We start from the raw sequence: 23,446 nt of genomic DNA on the forward strand, positions 1-23,446 counted from the left end.
GAGACTGAATACAGCAGCCCAGATGGCCTTTTAACCCCGGACAAACAAAAGAATCTTTCCAGTTATTTCCATCACCTATCTCTTCAGTCCGGGCTGACTGCAAGGACAGTCCTTCAAGCCTTAGGGTTCATGGCATCTTGTATTCTGGTGCTTCCCAATGCCAAACTGCATATGAGGAAGCTGCAATGGTATCTCAAAATGTATGGACACAGCACTGCCAGGATTTGGACACTGTCATTCAAATAATACCTTGCATTCAAAAGGAATTTTGTGGTGGGCTCAGGAATGTCACCTAAACAAGGGACTCTCTGTGACCCGGCCAGAGGCGAGTCAGATTCTAACGACAGATGCCTCAGACATTGCTTGGGGAGCTCATCTAAATGGAAAGTGGATACAAGACAAGTGGCCTGCCAGACTACAGCATCTACATATCAACATGAAAGAGATGTTAGCAGTCCAGTTTGCATTAATGGCTTTCAAGGAGTTACTTCTTCCAGGGCAGGTGTTGATTCTAACAGACAACACAACTGTCATGTGGTACATCAACAAACAAGGGGAACACATTCTTACCCGTTGTGCAGGCAAGCAATGATTTTATGGGAGACTGCGCTCAGCTTGCAACTAACTCTTCAGGCAAGGTTTCTGCCGGAGCACAGAACTCCTTAGCAGATGTGTTAAGCAGACAAATCATGGATCCCCACGAGTGGAAACTGGATCTTCATGTATTTGAAAATTGACAGTGTCATGGGGAACTCCAGACATAGATCTGTTCGCTTCTCCACTAAACCACCAGCTGCCAAAGTTTTGCACAAAGAGGTTTCATCACACAGCTTGGAAAGTGGATGCTCTTTCTTTCAGTTGGAAAACTCTTCATGTGTATGCCTTTCCACCTCTGCCTCTTCTCCCAAAGGTGCTCCTAAAGGTCAGACAAGACAAGCCAAGGATGATTTTAATAGCTCCAGATTGGCCTCGGCAACACTGGTACCCATTACTGAGGAGTCTGGTAAGGAAGCCTCCATGGCCTTTACCTTTGATTCCACACCTGTTGTCTCAGAGGGACGGTCACCTGCTCAATGTCAAGCTTCACTCTCTTCATCTAACAGCCTGGCATATTCTGTTTTGAAACACAGCAGGTCTCAACTTCCTCAACAAGTTTTAAATGTGATTATGGAAGCCAGAAGACCTAGTACAAGGAAAGTGTATGCAGAAAAATGGAAGAGATTTTTATTTTGGAGTGCAGCAAACAATTTGGAGATTTCTGAGCCTAATTTGAGTGTGGCTCTTCAATATCTTACTGAGTTATTGGACACAGGTTTGTCTTTCTCTTCCATTAAGATTCATGCTGCAGCAATTTCAGCTCACTATGATTGTGACCCACCATTGTTTTCGCATCCTTTGTTCAAGCAATTTCTTAGAGGGGCAAAGAATATAAGACCCCCACGTAGAGCTCCTTCTCCTGCTTGGGATCTCAATTTTGTGTTGGAGAAACTTACTCTACAACCTTTTGAGCCTGCGGCTACTGAATTGAAATACTTGTCATGGAAGACTGCTTTTTTGTTGGCCATTACTTCTGCAAGAAGGGTTTCTGAATTGCAGGCCCTTATGGCGGTAGAGCCTTTTTTGATTTTTCATAAGGATAGGGTATCATTACGTACTAATCCTTCCTTTCTGCCTAAGGTGGTTTCTGGTGTGGCTTTAAACCAAACTATTCATTTGCCTACTTTTTATGCAGATCCCCAAAATAAAGGGGAAAAGATTTTGCACACTTTAGATGTGCACAGGCAATTGCGTTATTATTTAAGCAGGACTAAGGATTTTAGGCAGTCTCAGCAGTTGTTTGTTTCTTTTGCTTTGAGTTCTCAGGGCAGGCCTGTGTCAAAACAAACTATTTCTAAGTGGATTGGGTTTTGCATTGCATTTTGTTATTCCCATCATGGCAAGGAGATTCCAGCTGGGATTAGGCCTCATTCCACTAGGGCTACTGCCACTTCAACAGCATTTCTAAGGGGTGGCAACTAAGGATATTTTGGAGGCAGCTACTTGGAGTTCAGTGCATACTTTCTCTAAGCATTATCACCTTCCTCTCTACTCTAAATCTAGGGCTGGTTTTGCCACAGCTATTTTGCAAGGCATGTTGTCAGCTCCTGCTTCCTTATGATTTGCCAGCCTCCCTTACCTCTGCTTTGGGATTCTACCCAATAGTTAGGACTGCAGCAATGTGGAATGAAGAACATAGTACAGTTTTGTACCTACCATAAATGTAGATGTTAGAGGATCCACATTGCTGCAGTCCAATTTACCCTCCCTCCTTCCCCTCTGTGTTTAGGGGTGGTTGTGTAGGTGAGGTTATACTCTGGTAATTTTGTATATATTGTACATATTTCTGGTGCAGGAATGTTTGGAGTTTTTGGTTTTGGCCTTGTCTTTTTAGGGTCTTCTGACATCTGGGGCAAGAAAAGACTGAGGATATGACGTCGGTCATGCGCATTAGTACCCTGACGTACTGACGTCAGTCTAATGCGCCTTGACCGACGTCAGCCATATACTTTGGTATTCGGGCCGACTGGGACAGCGGACTACCCCCAATAGTTAGGACTGCAGCAATGTGGATCCTCGAACATCTACATTTATGGTAGGTACAAAACTGTACTTTTCAGAGCTTCAAGCCCTGTCTATTAAACCACCGTACTTGATTTTCCACAAGGATAGAGTATCACTTAGGCCTAATCCATCCTTTGTCCCAAAGGTCTGTTCTAATCTCTGTCTCCAACAATCTCTAGAGCTACCAGTTTTCTTCCCAAAATTCTCCAATGAAGCAGAATACACTCTCCATAAATTGGATGTTCACAGGCAATTGCGATTCTATTTAGACAGGACTCAGCAATTTTGTAAGTCAGACCAGTTGTTTGTGTCCTTCTCAGACAATAAATTGGGTAAAACCATCACAAAAGCTACTATCTCCAAATGGATTAGAGATTGTATAACTCAGGCTTATTCTTCTTCGAATAAGCAACTTACAACATCTATCAAAGCTCACTCTACCAGAGCTATGGCGACTTCTATAGCCTTTCATTCCAAGCTCGCTATATCGGAGATTTGTGCTGCGGCTACTTGGTCCAATCCGCACACTTTTATTTCCCACTATAAATTGGACGTGGCATCTAAAGGGCGAGCATCATTTGGTTCCACGGTACTCAGGAGTGTTTTCCAGTGAGCCACCCAGGATTCAGGTGCTAGGGACGCTGTCCCATCAGTCAGAATGTAGGCGAGATAGGATCACATAACATCTTTTAGTTATGTACTCACCATAACTTCAGATGTTTGGGATCCATCTCGCCTACATTCCTAATACCCACCCTCCTTCCCCCTGCCTTGGAGATCAGAAGAGATTGAACGGTTTTGAGTTCTACTGTTTTATCTTGTTTCATCTGACGATGTTATATAAGCAGGGCGTGCATGTGTGCATGTATGCGGACAAACTAGATCTGGGGGACTGGTAGTGGTGCATCCTGGGATATAGTAAGCTCAGCCAATAAGAGACTTTGCTCTTTGGCATAAGCGTGCCGAGTCGGAGCCGAGGGATCGGCTCCGAACCCATCAGTCAGAATGTAGGCGAGATGGATCCCAAACATCTGAAGTTATGGTGAGTACATAACTAAAAGTTAACCAAGAAAGTTTGACTTGGGACAAAGCCAATTTTTCCGCTGAGGCCCAGGGAGAAATGCTCCAGTTGCTTGTCTTTGTATCGTGGGAGGAAACTGGAGCACCTGGAGGAAACCCACACAAATGCAGGGAGGACATGCAGACTCTGCACAGAAGGCACTCCAGCCGAGAATCGAAGTGGAGAGCCTCTTGCTTTGAGGCAACAATGCTACCACTGTACCACTGCGCCATCCAGCATACTTCTTTTTAGGCTTTGTATATGTTCTACATTTGTTTTTTAATTTTTATTGTAAATTATGTTCATAGTGTATTTCTTTCTCCAAATTGGTATTAAAGATGTAATTATCTAGCAGTCATTCTTTGTGCTACATTTTGTGTTAAATTAGCACTTTGAAGAAAAATGTATTGACTGATGGTCTTTTATTTTGTCAGTGTTATTCCTGCTTCCTATGGGGAGGTACTGCCCTATAACATCCCATGTGGTTTAATGTAAGTAGTTTTTGTACTGTGCTCAACAGATGATTACTTGCTAATTAGGGTAGAATAATGGTTTGTGCTCAGAATTGACAAATCATCTTCATAGAGTAGGGTAGTGTTAGGGGTTGATGCTAGTGATGGTTCTTTATTTAACTTTTTCCAGGCTAGAACACTAATCGAAAACTGACAAATTTCATACTCTGCCTGAAATGCAATCGGACAAATTGTTATAGATCATCAACAAGGATTGCAAATAGCCACAAGAATTACGGGTTGCAAAGAGCATTATAGTAATTCACTTTTCATTCCCAGCTGTGTTTACAAATGGATAATTTAGTGTGTATATAAAAGTGACGCTTGAGGGATATGTTTAGGAGCTGAAGAGTAGTAGGGCTGTTTCTGGTCTTTGGTGCAGGCTGGAGAAGTTGTTTGACCGCAACTGAGCTACAAAATATAAGTATTTTTTGATTATTTTAACAGATTACTGTTTTTATAATTTAATATATATAAAGCACTTTGTCTATTCAGAATCTTCAGAAATCTTTTTCTGTTTAAAAACTTTCATAGCTTGTTGTCTTAGGCTATTGTATAAACTGAAACATTTACTCTGTGTAATTATCTCTTGGCTAGTGGGGGCTGGTTCTTTTGTGTTCTTGTAAAAAAAAAGTTGTGTTTCTGGTCTTTGGTGCAGGCTGGAGAAGTTGTTTGACCAACTGAGCTACAAAATATAAGTATTTTTGATTATTTTAACAGATTACTGTTTTTATAATTTAATATATATAAAGCACTTTGTCTATTCAGAATCTTCAGAAATCTTTTTCTGTTTAAAATTTCATAGCTTGTTGTCTTAGGCTATTGTATAAACTGAAACATTTACTCTGTGTAATTATCTCTTGGCTAGTGGGGCTGGTTCTTTTGTGTTCTTGTAAAAAAAGTTGTGTTTCTGGTCTTTGGTGCAGGCTGGAGAAGTTGTTTGACCTAACTGAGCTACAAAATATAAGTATTTTTGATTATTTTAACAGATTACTGTTTTTATAATTTAATATATATAAAGCACTTTGTCTATTCAGAATCTTCAGAAATCTTTTTCTGTTTAAAACTTTCATAGCTTGTTGTCTTAGGCTATTGTATAAACTGAAACATTTACTCTGTGTAATTATCTCTTGGCTAGTGGGGCTGGTTCTTTTGTGTTCTTGTAAAAAAAAGTTGTGTTTCTGGTCTTTGGTGCAGGCTGGAGAAGTTGTTTGACCAAACTGAGCTACAAAATATAAGTATTTTTGATTATTTTAACAGATTACTGTTTTTATAATTTAATATATATAAAGCACTTTGTCTATTCAGAATCTTCAGAAATCTTTTCTGTTTAAAACTTTCATAGCTTGTTGTCTTAGGCTATTGTATAAACTGAAACATTTACTCTGTGTAATTATCTCTTGGCTAGTGGGGCTGGTTCTTTTGTGTTCTTGTAAAAAAAAAGTTGTGTTTCTGGTCTTTGGTGCAGGCTGGAGAAGTTGTTTGACCGCAACTGAGCTACAAAATATAAGTATTTTTTGATTATTTTAACAGATTACTGTTTTTATAATTTAATATATATAAAGCACTTTGTCTATTCAGAATCTTCAGAAATCTTTTTCTGTTTAAAAACTTTCATAGCTTGTTGCTCCCTGTTGGTGTCTTGCTCTTATACTTGGTGGCTTTGCAGTTGCCCGCCCCTACTGGGACACACCTCCCAGTCTAGTGTCATTAGCTCATTCTTCTTAATACAGAGAGAACATTTGATAAGGCCTTCTGTTCCTCCTTTTTACCTTTTCAAAAAGTAAAACAAAACTTTTTTTTCTTCTTCGCCTGAACCTTCTTGTGTTCTGACTGTCCTTCTCAAACATATTGGAAATATACAGTATATTTCAGAGCATTTGTTATAACTGTATTTGCTATAACTGATTTAAGTATTTTTTTCTGGCTTTTTGAATATTTACTGCTTAGCGACTGCATCTTAGCCTGTTTATACAGCTCTGCATTCTATTTAAACTGTTTTTGTGTTGATTAACTGTTTTGCACTCTTAAAAAGTTATTTGTTGCTTAATTTTACCTGTAGGCTAACACACTCAAGTGTGCTAGCCACTTAAAAGCATTTATAGCATTTACTGTCTGTTTTTTTCCTTGTCTCTGTAAAAAAAAAAAAAAAAAAAAAAATCTCTTGTTTTCCCACCTTACTGAACTAGAGTAGTCCAGTTTCAGAGTTGCTGATCCCTGGGCTTTGTTTTTAGTTCCTGTTACTGATCCATTGCCTTATTAGGAAGGAGGGAAGTTTCTTTGCTTACCAGTGGGAGTGGGAAGCACTGAGCAGCCTTTTGTCCGAATTGGTGAAGTTTCAGCCAGAAACTAGTAGTCTATTGGTCGTTTTGGGCCAATTCCTAGCTCCTTTCAGCCCCCTGCTATAAAACACACTAAACACGTGTTTTCCAGCTTGTACCAACTCTGCACAGATCCTCGTGGTGGCCTGCAGAGTGATCCAAGCAGCAGAGAGCTAAAAGAGTGACTTTCTACCAGATATAAGTATTTTTTGTGGCTTTCCCACTGTTATTAAGCTAGCGACTGCATTTAGCCTGTTTTACTGCTACTTTAAGTGATTTCTGCATTTTACACTGTTTATTGCACTTTAAGTTACTAATTGTTGCAAATTGTTTCTGTAGGCTACACACTAAAGTGTGCTAGCCGATTTACAGCATTTATAGCATTTACTGTCTGTTTTTTTCCTTATCTCTGTAATAAAACAAAAAATCTCTTGTTTTCCCACTTTACTGAACTAGAGTAGTCCAGTTTCAGAGTTGCTGATCCCTGGGCTTTGTTTTTAGTTCCTGTTACTGATCCATTGCCTTATTAGGAAGGAGGGAAGTTTCTTTGCTTACCAGTGGGAGTGGGAAGCACTGAGCGGCCTTTGTCCGATTTGGTGAAGTTTCAGCCAGAAACTAGTAGTCCATTGGTTGTTTTGGGCCAATTCCTAGCTCCCTTCAGCCCCCTGCTATAAAACACGCTAAACTGTACTGCTGATCTAACCAGCATATCCTATAACTGAAAAGTTCATCTCTACTTGATTCCCAAGTAGACTATTCTCTATCTGTAAAGCCTAGCACTTACTCCTACAGTACTTGAACCTTGATAAAGCACTCTTATTATAGATAGTACCCCACCAGCCCAAAACCCACTTCCCGAGTCCTTTGAAAGTTCTTTATCTACTACTTCTAGTATGTCGAGGGATCAGTTGCTAGTGTCCTCTCCAGCTCAACTGGTGAACCTGGGAATATTGAGGCAATGTTACAATTGCCTCATGTATACAGACAATCCTCTCCTTCTCCCACAAAACACAAATACATGCGAGAGATGCAACTATACGGCCAAACTGGAGGCTGAGCTCTCTCAACATAGGACTGGCAAGACCAGACAGGAGGAGAAGGCAACCACACACAATACATACCCAGTCACACATGGTACCATCACAACTTCAAATCATACACCTACTCACACAAAGACATACTCGGAGGCTCTGGTCAAAAATTTACCAAAACAGCAGAGGCCACCAAAGCAGACACCCAAACAACTACCACCTCACGACCCAACACATGCAACACATAGATCACACAGTCAAGAGTGTCAAACAGTCACAGCCCTTAAGGCCAAACAAAATGCCAGACACACTTGTCATTGGTGATTCCATAGTCAGGCACACTGACGTCCCGCTCACCAGACTGAGTAAGGAGAAGGTCACAGTAAGCTGCCTGTCGGGCGCTAGAATCCGCCACATAACGCAAGCACTCAGGTCTCTCAACAGCAGGTACAAGTACGACTCAGTCATTGTCCACGCTGGTGTCAACGACCTGAGACGCACTCCTTGGACTACATGAAAAGGGACGCCGAGGAGCTCTCTGATTATGTAGCCCAGGCAGGTATGACCCTGACCTTGAGCAGTATCCTACCTTCACCTAGAATGATGCCACAATACAGTGATAAGATGATCAGCTTTAATAATTGGCTTAAATTCTGGTGTCATTCAAAGGGGATCCAATGTCTGTCTGCCTGGGATGACATGCTGGACAAGCCACGCTGCCAAGGGACGGCTTGCACCTGTCACCCCTGGGCTTCGGATATTGGCAAAGGCTCTTGCCACCCCATAGTGCCTTTTTAGGCAAGGCTCAAATTCTAAACCTACCACCCTAGAACACCAAAAGGAAAAAAAACTAAGGGTAATGCTGCTCAATGCCAGAAGTCTCAATCTCAAGATGCACGCACTCGAGGCCCTTCTCAATATGGAGAACATCGATGTCTGTGCTGTGACAGAAACCTGGTTCAAGGCTCCTGAGAGCACCCCAGCACTAACAGGTTTCACCTCATATCATACGTTCCGCCCCAAAATCCGGACAACACCAAGAAAGGAGGGGGGTGTCCATATTCATAAAGGACACCCACACCTCAAGGTTGGTGGCAACGCACGATGCATCGGAGACCATCCAGGTGCAATTAACCATAGGCAAGACTGCTCTGCAATTTGTAGCATGTTACAGGCCACCCTCTCAAACTCAGGAACCTCACATGGCCTTCCTGAAAACATTGGAGGGGATAAATGTATCTCCAAACACCATCATACTAGGTGACTTCAACTACCCTAATATAGACTGGGAACACACTACTCAAGCCCGAACACTCTAACCCAAAGATTCCTGGAGTTCATAAACTCAAATGCCATGGAACAACTAGTCACCATCCCCACAAGAGGTGAAAACATACTTGATCTCATCATCACGAACATGGGATCAAAATGTTCAACACCGGAAGTATACCCCTCACTGGTGAGATCAGATCATAAACTAATCTCGCTGGAGGTCCTCATCCCACCCCACCTGAAACAAAAAGACCACAGTGAAAAACTTCTCAAAAGCCGATTTCACACTTCTAAAAACTAGTGTGGTCTCCTTTAAGGCCCCTGAGCCAGTGGTAAACATTACTCAAACCGCTGAATCACTTACAAATGCCTTCTACCAGCACCTACAAGACTGCATGGATCAGGCAATCCCAAACAAAACTAAGACTCTCTGTACCAAAGGCAAGCGTCCAGTCTGGTGGACCCCAGCCATAAACAAGCTCTACAACAAAAGGAGGAAGCTACTACAAGATAGAGCAAAATCCTTGAAAGGTAAGACACCTTTGATCATTATAAGTAAAAACTAAGAGCTCTCATAAAATCATCCAAGGCAAATTTTGAGAGAAAAATCGCCAAGGACTCTAAAGACAATCATAAGGCCTTCTTTAGCTATGTTAGAAACCTAGGAGGAAACTCCCAGATATGCTCAGAATTAGTTCAAAATGATGTGAAAATTACTGAACCTACACACATTGCTAACATACTGGCTGACAGGTTCAGTGCAAACTTCTCCCTCCCCAAAAGGAGAGATATCTATTCCAGAGGATTGTAGCCCCCAAACATCTCCAACGCCCAGGTGAGAACTGCCCTCACTAAGGCAAAAAACACAGCATCCATGGGACCGGATGGTGTCCCCGGCTGTGTGCTTCATGAACTCAACGAGGAATTAAACCCACAGTTAGGACAGCTGTTTAATCTTAGCCTCACCTCAGGATACGTACCCAAGGAGTGGCGACGGCGACTGTGGTCCCACTTCATAAGGGCGGTGCCTCCACAGACCCTGGAAATTACCGCCCATTAGCTTGACAAGCCTTATCTGCAAAGCCATGGAGAGGATCATAATGGAACTCATAAATAAAGACATAGGGAACTTGCAGACTTTGGATCCAACCCAGTTTGGCTTTGTCAAAGGCAGATCCTGCCTCTTAAACTTGGTTGACTTTTTCGAGACAGTCACCAAGGCCATTGATGAGGGAAAGGCAGTCCATACAGCCTACCTCGACCTGGCAAAGGCCTTGACACAATACCCCACTCAGGTATCATCGAAAAACTCATCAGCTTGAATGTAAACCCATACATCACAAGATGGGTTGCAAACTGGCTAAGCGACAGAACCCACAGGGTCAGAGTTGCTGGAGCCATGTCAGACTCAAAGCCTGTCACAAGTGGTGTCCCACAGGGCTCAGTCCTGGGTCCACTCTTGTTCGGCATCTACTTTTCTGAAGTACAAGCAAACACAGGAGGGTTATGGCTGACAAAGTTTGCAGATGACTGCAAACTGGGCCATAGTCGAAAACACATCTGACACAGATATCCTCCAGAAGGGCCTCACAGAAACGGTTAACTGGTGCCAGAGCCATGGCCTGAAGTTAAACGCCAAAAAATGCATAGTCATACCCTTCGGGAAAAACAAGGTTACCCCTAGCTACCATATAGGTGACAATCCACTGAGCACAGAAAAGTCATCAGGGATCTGGGGACCCAAGTTGACAGCAGTCTTTCCCTTGACACTCATGTTGCTAAAGTTGTTAGGCAAACCTACTAGATCGCCCAGCTGAACATGCAGGGATTCACATCTAGATCAAGGAGGTCATCGTCCCCTGTACTCATCACTCATTAGACCTATGATTGAGTACAATGCCCGTTTGGAATGTATCTGACCAGACACCTGATGCAGCTTGAAAGGCCCCAAAAGTTCCTCACCAAAAGGATAAAGGGTCTAAAAATATGTCTTATGCTGCCCGACTGAAAGAACTCCAGCTTTATTCAGTCTCATACCGCTTGCTCAGAGGTGACCTGTGCCTGACATATAAGGCCATGTCAAACCCAGATTTGATGAATATGCTTCACCTCAAAAATCTAGATCCCTCAGAACCACAAGGGCGGAGACTTAAACCTTGACACGGTTATAAATAGAACGTGCTGGAGGGACAGATTCATCACCCAGAGACTCCCTATGCTGTGGAACAAAATCCCGGTACATGTGAGGCAGAGCACCTCGCTGGCCTTGTTCAAGAGGAATCTTGACCAATGGATGGGAGATCGCAGATATACCCCAGGGATTACTTCAGTGTCACTGCTTGACAGAGGCACAGAAAAATGATAGGCATAGTTTTTATTCAAACTAAAGGGGTGGCGAAAGCCACATAACTATGGGCTAGGCTTATAAATGCCCTTGGGCAGATAGCCTAGTATGAACCTATGAACCTATGAACGTATTTACAAGTAGTCATCATTTTATAGTGAAGTGATTAAAGCCCTAGATGTACATGCTGGAATTATAGGGGGGGGTTAATAGTAAGATTATGTGATGTGACCTTGTAAGAGGCAGTGACATGAATTTTGTTTGGTGTGGCAGGTTTTGTATTGAGGTCTGAAAGTAGTATGGGGCCAGGTCCTTTCAGTTAGTGGGTATGTTTGAAAGAAAGAGGACAAACGGAGGGCCTAATGCAGATCCGTGTGGTCCTTTCTGGGTTGGTGAGGGATGGATTGTGGCTATGCCAGTTTGCAATGGGTAAGAATGATTGAGCCAACAACTGTTGGCAGTGCTTGAACGGTTTAGTTCTGGCAATATTTCTAGTTTGTTGAGTAAAGGATGTCGTGTACAGTATTAATAAATCACATTCCTTTAGTTAGTGGGTAGGTTCAGCAGTTAGTGATCTCGTTTGGAAAGTTGTTGCTTATTAAAGTATGTAGCACACATGATGCATTTATATGTTTTAACCACTTGCTTGTGGTGGTTATGTTTCTTCACAACTGCCATTTTCTCAAATGGTTAAACTTGCTCAATTTCTTGTTTACATCTTTTCTTTTATTTTGCTAATCTTTAGCTGATTTAGAATTTAACTGAGTGGATATCATTTTTGTAACAGTTTTTTTGGGTCATTTCAAAGTGTCATGATGAAACATAATGAATATACATTTTCCTTCTGTTTTGTCTGCTTTGAGTTCCTTTAGTCGTCTTGCATGATAGATGTTTTGATAATGTAATGAATGTGTCATGTAACTGAGTACCAAAATGAGGGATCCCTCAGAAAAAGGAACTTCAGCTTTTAACTGCTGTTGCAACTGTAAAATGGGAATGTATTTCTTGGTATCCATTTAATTTATACTGATTATACTCTTGTTCTATCTTTATAGTCCGCTTCCAAGAGGATGTGGAAGATGACAGCACAACATTTAACCCGGAATACACACACCAGGTTTTTGGAGATGAGTAAGTTTGTTATGAATGCTATTAGTAGGAATGAAAAAGTGATGCTTCAATTTCTAAGCTGACCATTGCTCAGTGTTCTTCTGTTATATTACAGACTTGAATTTTCACATTAGTAGCTTGTCTTTTGCTTTAGTTATTATCTGGTTAAGACCCCCTAGGTGTGGCTGCCCGTTAAGATCTGACCTAACTTTTTTTTTTTGTTTGAATGATTTGTTCATTGTCATACAGTATGCACGTTGGAGTCATAGGAACCAAGGCTGGTTTCACTTGGTAGAACATACTCACAATTGTTTGCTTTCATCTTTGTTTTGCCTTTAATTTCTCTCCCCCCTGATAGTCTAGCCATCCTTCCTGGCTGCTGAATTGGCCAGTTTGCACCCCCCCGGGCATAGCCTGTGGGCAAGGGTAGAGGGTACTGTAAGTGTTGCTGTTATCTACAAGGAAGAATAGTTTTCTTATGTTAACACTGTCCAGTCAGTTTTCTGCAAGCTCAAGTGCTGCTACCCACGAGGATATGAATTCTACCACACCTGCTAGTCCTTGGCTTAAGAGGTATTCTTATAGGGATGATTCTGCTTGGCTCAGACTGTGAGCGATACACCTACTTTTCTGTTGGTGTCAGTGAGTCTAAGCCACCTCCATGTGCTATGATGGGCGAGCTGGCTTTAGCAGCTTACTTCTGCCCTCCTTTTCCAGCACCAGTACCACTATTTGAACATTGTCATCAGAGCTTTATTCTTCTGTTCCACTGAACTGGGCCATGTCTGTATGTCAAGTTTATTAAAATATTAATAGTAGTAAACACTGATTCTGTGTGAGGTCTGTAAGTTTAAAACATGCTGTGGGATGGCTTTAGATACAAATGCCTTTATTTTTTTTTTTTTTCCGAACTGTGCATCATTAATGAAGTGCAGTTATCATAGCTTGCAACACTGCTGTGGCCACAGACAGTAATTCTGTCTGAATGGACAAGCAAGGAAAGAAAAGTGGTGAAACTAGAAATAGACAGCAAGTAATGTTATGATTCTTTTTTGTGTGTTTAAACATCAGCTTTTATTTTGATGATGCTTCTGTAAAAGTACCTGCAAACATGATACATTATCACCTTTTCTGTCAGCAGTAATCTAGCAGTACTCCACCACTACTGTCGAAACCTTCAGAAGACCACTTCTTATCCTGTCCCCCCCCCCCCCAAACTTGCATATTATAACTGCGGATGTCATTATAAATCTTATATTACTGATTGTCTCTTCTTATTTCTTCATAATTCGTATCATTTGGGTTATGTGCAATAAGGGCTTGTTCAGAATTTCTTAGCAAGGTATAATATTCCATCATTGCAAGCCCTCAGACTGCCTGATACACATGAACAGCATAGCACAGGTGATTTGGGGGGCAACCTCAGACTTCCAAGCCATTGTATATGCTGTACACATCAAACGGGTCTTCCGAGTATTTTATCTAAATTCTTGAATATGTTGAAAAATCTGGATGGGGGGATTACGAGTTTTTGTTGTATTTTGTATGAAGCGACTCCAATGTCCAGTAAAGATTGCTAGAGCATTTTGGGGATGAAGTTATTGTGAGGGATATAGAGTGAAATTTCCATTATTACCAGTTTGTCGTCTCAGGAACAGCAGAAAAGATTAGTCTTTTTTTTTTTTTTTTTTTTTTTTTTTTGTACTGGGCAGAGAAATTGATGGCATTTATGTAAAATAAGGCTGCTGGGTCCCCTAGTGGTTAACTGAAAGTTTATTTGGAAGAAGTCTACATTTTCTGAAAGACCTTTTTTAAATAGCACACCAAGGTGATTATATTTATATTAAAAAAATAAATAAGTAAATTCATGCCTGGCTGGTGAAGCCTGCTACACCCATACTATTTACCGCATCCTCTGTGAGCCTGTTTTTTTGAAGGATGTACATGTTGAATTAGACTACCAGCAATATCTTTTTGTATGTGATGGATTGTCCCACCAGCCTAACTGTAGTCAGTCACCTGCTCTTTAATTTAACAAAACAAAAAAAAAAAGGAAATGCAGGGATGTAATGGGATCCTATCTCGCCTACATTCATGACAGATGGGTTCGGAGCCGATCCATCGGCTCCGACTCGGCAACTTATACACTAGCACGAAGTCTCTCATTGGCTGGGCTACTCCCTATCCCAGGATGCACTACACCTGCTTCCCCAGATCTCGTTTGCCGCTTTACAAGCTGGACGTGGTCTCGACTTGGCTGGAGCTAAGTGGTTCTTCTACCTTTATTGGTCTTTGACCTTGGGGTTTTTTTTGTCATATATTAAGCAAACAGCTATTCCTTGTTATTCCTTGTTACTATTTGCTACCTTTGAGTGTTTGAGTGTCTTCTGGTACTTAAATTTTTCAGTCTGGCAAGGCCCGTTTAAGTTAGAGGGCCTTTGCCCTACCTTTGTGTGCTATTTAACTTTTATTACCTTTTGTGGTTAATTGTTTTCGGGCCAAGCCCGTTTAAATTAGAGGGCTTTGGGCCGTTGGACTTGTTTTGTCTGTTTGTTGTGAGGTAAAATTTTTTCTTACTCGCGCCAGTGTGTCTCGCGCTTGTCAGTTGGCGCAATTTTGTGATAGTGCTTACTAATTGTGGTAAAGTCATACTTGTTTAGGGCCTGTACTATGTCCAAGGAACACAAGTCAGGTTTTAAAAAATGCACTCGGTGCAGTTATAAAATGTCAGTCACAGACAGTCATTCAGTCTGCGTTTATTGTTTGGGGCCGAAACATCTACAAGAGACTTGTAGCGTATGTCATGCTTTCTCTGCTAGAGTTCTTCAAGAACGCAAGAACAAGTTGATTTTGAAAGGGCTTATAAAACCTTCGTTTGAGGAAGCCTTAAATCCTCCTGTTGCTTCCAAAAAGAAAAGATCGTCGGCACCGACAAGTCCGTCGGAGCCGACCTCTAAAAAGACTAAATTGACCTCTTCTTCCTCGGCTCCACTGACTTCGGGGCCGAGGGTCGGCGGTCTGCCTCGTACCTCCTACTGGCTCCATTGCCTTCGGAGCCGCAAGTTGGAGTATCGAGAGGTGAATCACCTCCATCGGTTCCAATGGCTTCGGAGCCGGTGGAAGTGTGCAGCTCAGACTCTTCCCCCTCGGCTCCGAAGAAGGCTCCTTCGGTGCCGATGGTGGTCCATGCTGTGGTGGAGTCGGCGCCGACAGTATTGAAGCCGTTTCGGAGCCGGTCCTCTTCTCTCTCGGAGCCGAGAGGAAAGTCTTCTCGAGTGTCTACCTCCTCTAAATCCTCGAGACTGTCAGATTCGGACCTGGATAGGGTTTTACAAAGGCTTTTCCAATCTCCAGTGTTTACTAAAATGGTCTCGGCTCCAGCACAGTTTGCTTCGGAGCTGATCCCCCCTCCAACACACTTGATTCTTCCTCCATCCTCTTCGGAGCCGTTGCAGCCGGTGGTGGAGCAATGTGGAGCCATACGGTCGGAGCAGAGACCCCTTAGAGGCCTTTCGGCTCCGACTATGCTTCCTACCCTGTCCTCCGGTTCAGGGTTTGGTACTGCGACCTCTTCAGCCGGGCCCGAGGGGAATACTTTGGGATTAGGTGCTTCGGTGCCTAGTCTTCCTCTCGGAGCATCGGCTGCTGGAATTCCCAGTGCCATCGTGGCCTCTAGACCAGTGACCTCCTTGGATTCTGGAGGTCCGGCCTTTGAGGTCATGAGGAACGCGCTGGCCATGCCTTTGCCGGTTCAACAAGATTCTACCTCACCGTCCCTAGATTTGGAGACTGGTGCCTCTGTTGTGTTGCAGCCCCCCGGCAGCGGGGCCCCAGGGCCTGAGGATACCCCCATCGGGGGTTCCCTTCTTCCGGGTGGTCCGTCCGAAACTGCTTCGGACGAACCCCCACGGAAGAAATTGTGCAAGAGGAAGCACGTAGACTCCCAAGATGAGTCTATTACATCGGATACTGACCTCGATGACGCAGAAGGGTCCCCCAAATCATCTTCGGATGATATCTCCTTCTCGGATATCTTGGAGATTCTGAGACAGAGAGGTGACTGGCAAGCCAAAACCCCTTCAGCTGAGGAGTCGGTCTTCCTCAAGGCCTTTGGGGCCCAGCCTTCCGCCTCCTGGGTGTCTCCGCCCTTCGATGAACTCCTTGATTTGGTTTCTCGAAGGGTGTGGGAACACCCTGATTCTGTGGAACCGGTGCCTGCGAGGCCCAATAAATTTTTGTCAGCCCCCCCCCAGAAGGAATTTCTCACAAAGGGTGTGCCTGTAGATGCATTGGTGGTGGCTTCTGCCACACAGCAGGACGTGGCAGAGGCTTCGACGTCTATTCATCCTCCTAATAAGGATTCTAGGAGTATGGATAGGTACGGGAAGCATACCCTGTCCTCAGCGGCCTTTACCTTACGGTCGCTGAACTATTTGTCATTTTACGAGGCTCCAAAGGGATCTTCTCAAAGAGCTAAATGACTCTATTGTTGGTAATCTACCTGAGGCGCTGGCCCCGACTGTTGGCGCACAGATGACTACCCTTTTTTCTATCGTTAACTCGTCCATGAGGCTCATTTAGGTATGCGGCCGAAGTAGAGAAACAGCGGGAACAGGCGTTGCCCTCAGGAGGCAAGCCTGGTTACGCTTGTGTTCGTTCACGGAGGCCTTCAAGTCTTCCTTCGCCGACGCCCCCTTTGATGGGTCATCTTTGTTTGGACCCAAGGTGAAGGACACACTAACTCGGTGCGAGCAGGAGGGCAAGACTTTGACTGCCGTTGGGGCCCGTTTTTCCGCTCCTTCCAGGCCTTATCCCAAGGCTGGGAGAGGAGGGAAAATGTGGTTTAAAAAATCCCAAAAGTCTTTCTCTACTCCACCCAGTGATTCCCCCTCCAGAGGCAGGGGGGGGGGGATTTTGGAAGACGCCGCCCCAGAGGTGGCAGAGGCCCCCGTAACTCTGGAGACCGCGATTCCTTTCGTGGTTCTTCATACAACCAGCGTTCCTGAGTTGTTTCCCGACTGTGCAACTCTGGAGCCAGTCGGGGGTCGCTTTGCGGCACACCCACAAGCTTGGGAATCCATAACAAGCGATCGGTGGGTGCTTCACATCATTACCGGAGGATATATCATACCCTTCAACAAACCCCCCCTTTTTTTTAAGGGAAATCCCGGATGTACCGCCCAGTCAGCGGGATCAGGCAGCATTAGAGGTTTCAAAGCTGCTAGAAAAAAGAGCCATCCAGCCTGTCCCCATCGACCAGATCGGATCAGGAACTTACTCAGTTATTTTTGGTACCAAAAAAGACAGGGGACTTCAGGCCCATTTTGGACCTCAGTTCATTGAATCGTTTCGTAAAGAAGTCCAAATTCCGAATGGTCACTCTTCAATCTATTCTTCCTTTGCTGGAAAAAAATGCAAGGATGTGCTCCATAGATCTCCAGGACGCTTACTATCACATTCCCATAGCTCAAGAGTCCAGGAGACATTTACGCTTCCTGGAGCCAGTCATTTTCAATTCCGAGCACTGCCCTTTGGTCTCACCACAGCCCCCAGGGTGTTCACCAAATGTCTGGCAGTGGTAACTGCTCACCTGAGAAATCTGGGATTCCAGGTGTTTCCTTATCTAGACGACTGGCTCCTTACTGCCACCTCCGAGCATCTACTACTCCAAGCGCTCAGAGCCACGTTCACCTTGGGCCGTTTCTTGGGGATCACGTTCAATTTGCAAAAATCTGTACTACAGCCATCTCAGCGTATTACTTTCATAGGCGCAGACTTAGACACAAAAAGAATGCGTGCCTATTTGCCGGCAGCAAGAATTCAGGTCTTACAAGATCAAGTCAAATCCTGTCTCCCCCTACAAAGAGCCCCGGACCATCGGATCCTACAACTGTTGGGCTCGATGGCGTCGACCATACTTTTAGTTCCCTTGGCCAGACTTCACATGCGAATTTTACAATGGCTACTGTCGGTTCAATGGTCCTATCAGGAACTTCCCTTGAACCACTTAATCATAATCACGGAAAGTTGCCGTCGAGATCTTCATTGGTGGCTTCTCCAATCAAATCTTGACCAGGGGTGACCCTTTATACCTCAACGTCCCATTGCCACTGTGACTACGGACGCCTCCCAGGTAGGGTGGGGAGGTCATTACCTGGACAGGTCGGTCCAAGGCACATGGCAGATCCAGGAAACGCATTTGCATATCAATGTCCTGGAGATGAGAGAGGTACTATTGGTACTCCAAGCTCTCCATCACGCTCTCCCACAGGGCCCGATTTACTATCCTATCCGACAACATGTCGGTGGTGTGGTACATAAACAAGCAAGGTGGAACCAGGTCTTACCCACTATGCAGAGAAGCCATGAGACTTTGGCACTGGGCGATAGCTACCAACCGCTTTCTAATGGCAACGCACATACCGGGGAAGTCCAATGTGATTGCGGACAGATTAAGCAGGACCATTCTTTTACCCCACGAGTGGTCCCTCAAACAGAGTATAGCTGCAAAAATCTTCGACAGATGGGGTCTTCCTTGCTGCGACCTGTTTGCCAGCCCTCACAATGCGAAATGCAGAGAGTTCTTCACACTGTTTCCTTCTCAGGGACAGATTCCCAGGGACGCTCTGACTCACATTTGGCCCCCCGGTCTTCTCTACGCCTTCCCTCCGTTCCCCCTCCTACCAAGGGTGATACAGAAGGCCATTTACTTGGAGAGCGAGATGATTTTGATTGCCCCGCACTGGCCTCGTCAAGTTTGGTTTCCTTCCTACAGAGGCATGCGATAGAAGGTCCATGGTTTCTGGATCCGGTGCCAGACCTGTTGACTCACCAGTCAGGACGGCGTCATCTGTCTCTCAGGTCCTTGAAGTTGGCAGCATGGTTACTCCACTTCCATCCTTAGTCCGAGACAATGCTCTTTCGCCGGACGTGGTCCACATACTGTCTTCTTCTCATAAACCTTCCACCATCAAACTTTATTCCAGTAAATGGAAAAGGTTTGCCTTCTGGGCTCAAGAACGGGGTATAGATCCTCTCACTGCACCAGTATCGGAGGTTCTGAAATTTCTGGCCTCCCTTTTTCAGTCGGGCTCTTCATTTTCTACCATTAAGGTTCAATTAGCAGCGATCTCTAATTTTCATGCTTCTTTTGAACCTTCATTGATGTCTCACAAACTTTGTAAGGCTTTCCTTAAAGGGGCTTGGCTCCTTAGGCCTCCTTTATCTCAGCCTGTTCCCCCTTGGGATTTGAATATGGTTCTCGCTGCCCTAACTGCCCGTCCTTTCGAACCAGCTGCTACTTGTGATTTAAAATTTCTGTCTTGGAAAACGGCCTTTTTAGTAGCCATAACATCTGCTAGGCGAGTTTCAGAACTTCAAGCTCTTTGTTCTGATCCTCCCTATTTGATTTTTCACAAGCATAGAGTTTCATTGAAATTAAACCCTGCATTTACACCAAAGGTGGCCTCCTCTTTCTGTATGCAACAAACTATAGAACTCCGTTTTTTTCCCAGAATTCTCCAATAACGCAGAATATACTTTGCATCAATTGGACGTACATAGACAACTACGTTTTTATTTGAATAGAACCGCTCAAACGCAGAAATCAAATCAGTTGTTTGTTTCTTTTGCAGCGAACAAATTGGGTCAACCAGTAACAAAAGCCTCCATATCTAAATGGATTAAAGATTGTATCATTTTTATTTATTCACAGGCTAATAAAGACCTTCCCTTTCCAGTCAAGGCTCATTCTACCAGGGCAATGGCTACTTCCGTAGCTTTTCACTCCAAGTTATCAATAGATGATATTTGTGCTGCGGCAACCTGGACTTCTCCGCACACTTTTATTTCTCATTACAAATTGGATGTGGTTTCTCGAGGCAGAGCTTCCTTTGGTTCCACAGTTCTCAGGAGTGTGTTCCAATGAGCCACCCGGATGTAGGTGCTAGGGACGCTGTCCCATCTGTCATGAATGTAGGTGAGATAGGATCCCATTACATCTTTTAGTTATGTACTTACCATAACTTCGGATGTATGGGATCCATCTCGCCTACATTCATAAGTACCCACCCTCCTTCCCCCTTCCATTTGGATTTAGAGGAGCTGTAGTCACTTTTTTCTTGGCGTTCTTTCTTGAAGAACTTTAGTTGGTTATAGTGACTAATAGTGTTTTCTGTGTTTACATGGGTGTATGAAAGCGAACAAACAAGATCTGGGGAAGCAGGTGTAGTGCATCCTGGGATAGGGAGTAGCCCAGCCAATGAGAGACTTCGTGCTAGTGTATAAGTTGCTGAGTTGGAGCCGATGGATCGGCTCCGAACCCATCTGTCATGAATGTAGGCGAGATGGATCCCATACATCCGAAGTTATGGTAAGTACATAACTAAAAGTTCACAAAATAAGTTCATTAAAAAAATCATGTTGGCTTACTTTCTTTTAATTTACCTTGGCTACTCCTTTGGGTAAATGCAGTTCTAAATCCCTTATTCAGTAGAGAAAGTATAACTTAAAGGTAGATTTGGAAGCAGGGGTATATGCAGCTGCTACCTTGGATACATAGCCGATCTTGGGCATAGACCCACTAGGTGGTTGCCTAGCGTGCTGCTTTAGCACGGGTGCTTTTCCAGTAATATGGATGGGGTAGGTATACCAGGACAGAGCCACCAGGTGCTGTGTGGGGGTGTTGTGAAGCTCTTCTGCCTAGGGCATCAGTTGACCAGGGGTTAGGAGGGAAGCCGAATGGTTAAGGGATTTGCCTAACAAACAATAAGGTGCAGGGTTCAAGTCTCCCAAGGGATAATTGGCTAGGCTTAAAATGTCTCAAGGGCAGCTAGCCTAGTACTAATCTATGAACCAAAGGCCTGCCCTGCTTGGATACTTGGGGCCGTCTTAGAAGTTTCTACCAGTGTTGTATTGTGCAGGGTGGGATCCTGCAAAGAAAAAAAAAAAATGTGTGTGTGTGTGTGTGTGTGTGTGTGTGTGTGTATATATGTGCGTATAAAAAAAAAATAACCAACTGTTAAACTGCTAGGACCATTCCAACTTGCTGAAAAAGTACGGACACTGCATGTCATCTTGAGATGTTAATCTCAGTCTAACTTTCCTTTGACTCCTTTTTTCATATGAAATGGATGTAAACTTGTTATGTAGATATTGATTTACAAAGGTTGATTTTCTAAAAATGTTACTAACAAAATTCTTAGAACTGTAATCGTATGTCAGATGAAAATCGAGGAAATTTATACTGTAACCATAACCTCCTAAAGTAAACTTTAAGAAATTGGCAGTGGTGTTTAAGTATTCAACAAACTTTCCAAAGTCTCCAGGGGTACCATGCCAAATGAAGAACAAATAGTCAATATATCGATAATAAAATGCTTTCTTCAAAAATGCAGTTCTCAATAAATTTGTCCTCCCAATTGGCCATTACTAAATTTGCATAGGCTGGAGCAACTTTTGCACCCATAGCCACTCCTGACTTTTGTTTGTAAAACCCGTTGTTGAATTTAAAAAAATTGTTGTCTAGCACCAATTCCATAAGGTTACAGTTTGTGTTAATCTTAGAATTGTCAAACACACTTTATTTAGTTAAATATTCCCTTAAATACTAAATTCCTTTCTCATGTTCGATACATGTATATAATGAAGTAACATCTAATGATGCAAAACAAAAATCTACATTCATCATATTTAACTCTCTTAAATATTCCAACAACTGCCAAGAGTCTTTTAAATTTTGATGCTTGCACAATAGGATTAAGAAAGTAATCTAACTAAGTGGACAAAGTTTCTGTTTTAGACCTAGCAGCTGATATGATTGGTGTAAAAGGAGGCTTTTGATTATTTTTCTGTATTTTGGGAATGCCAAAAAGAACAACCATTTTTGGATGTTCAACTTTTAAATGCGTATAACTTTGATAATCTATTTCACCCTGACAAAACATGTCAATAAGACAATCTAAGTGTAAAAATTATTCATTAATAAACTTAATATCCACCGCATCTTCTAACATACTTGCAATAGAACTGTTATAATCAGTTGTACCCATAACAATTTTGCCTTCCTTATCTGCCTTCGTAACTCTTAATTGACTATTATTACTCTCTTCAATGCTATAACTTCTGAGTCTTCCAAATTGTGAATGTTTCTATCAGGTACAATACTTCTAATAGCCGTTTCACATAGTTTTTGAAAAACTTAGTGTAGCCAATAAAGGGGGATTAAATGTACTTGCTTTTTTAGGACCCATAGTTGAAGTGTCACACACTGTCTTGCATAATGTACTTAAGATTTAATTTTCTTAAAGCCAGTCTAAAGTCTACAGTTACTCTGGCTACATTGAAAGAATTACAGGGAATAAAGGAAAAAACCTTTCTTAAGGAGCTCTATTGTAGGTTTTGACAAAACAGTACCAGACAAGTTTAAAATCTCTATATCGTATCCGGTATTGTTACTTTCTACTACCATTTCTTTCGGCTCCTGCCTCTTCCCTTTCCTTAGTTCTGTACCACTTTGGACCACATTGGTCCTCTTGTTCCCCTGCTTGCCTACTAAAAAAGGGGAGGGCACATTTAGAACCAGTTACTACTTGATTACCACCAGAATTACTAACATCAGTTGTCCTATGCATTTCAGTGACTTCTCTGCCTTCTGAATTAGTAATAGTACTGTTATTGTCACTAACATTTGAAACACAAACCTTGTTCTTATTTTCAACATTGTTAGTGTTGTCTTTAAATGTCATTACATTGTTATTAACTGTGTAAGCAGTCTTATTGCCGTAGGCAAAAATGTCCCGCCTCGCCTCAATTTCTTCTGTTTTCTTGCCACTATCGTGGCTCTTTGTCTATCCGCCTTTGCTGCTATACCACAGTACAAATTATTAAAAAATGAAAGGCAGGAAAAGTTCTTTATTTTCTTGTCTAAGTCACTCATTTGACTTTTAGTCTCTTCCAACTGTTTGGCATAATGTTCAGTTAAAATACACATGAGGTTTAAACCAAAGTCATTAAACAAGTCTACTAATTTGTTGAATAAACCTGTCACCAAACGAAACACAATTAGGAAATTTGTTAGTCTGTAAACCCTGAGGAACGCATTTCCATTTTATGCTTTGCTTTCCTTAAGGTAACTAATCTCTACATCAAGCATAACATATCTCGGTCAGTTTTTTAGTTTTTCTAACTCAAAATCG

The 23,446-nt window shown here is 42.9% G+C and overlaps 1 protein-coding gene across 1 annotated transcript in view; it reads left to right on the top strand.

Annotated features, from left to right (window-relative positions):
- Nucleotides 1–23,446, top strand: part of HAT1 (histone acetyltransferase 1) — a 1,164,331-nt gene that overhangs the window by 291,471 nt on the left and 849,414 nt on the right. The window contains exon 3 of the mRNA XM_044075533.1: nt 12,197–12,272. Within this exon, the coding sequence (XP_043931468.1) occupies nt 12,197–12,272 (76 nt within the window). The remainder of the gene's footprint in view (nt 1–12,196; nt 12,273–23,446) is intronic.

This window comes from Protopterus annectens, chromosome 6.part1 (assembly GCF_019279795.1).
Source record: "Protopterus annectens isolate FY-2018-M chromosome 6.part1, PAN1.0, whole genome shotgun sequence".
Classification (NCBI taxonomy): Eukaryota; Metazoa; Chordata; order Ceratodontiformes; family Protopteridae; genus Protopterus; species Protopterus annectens.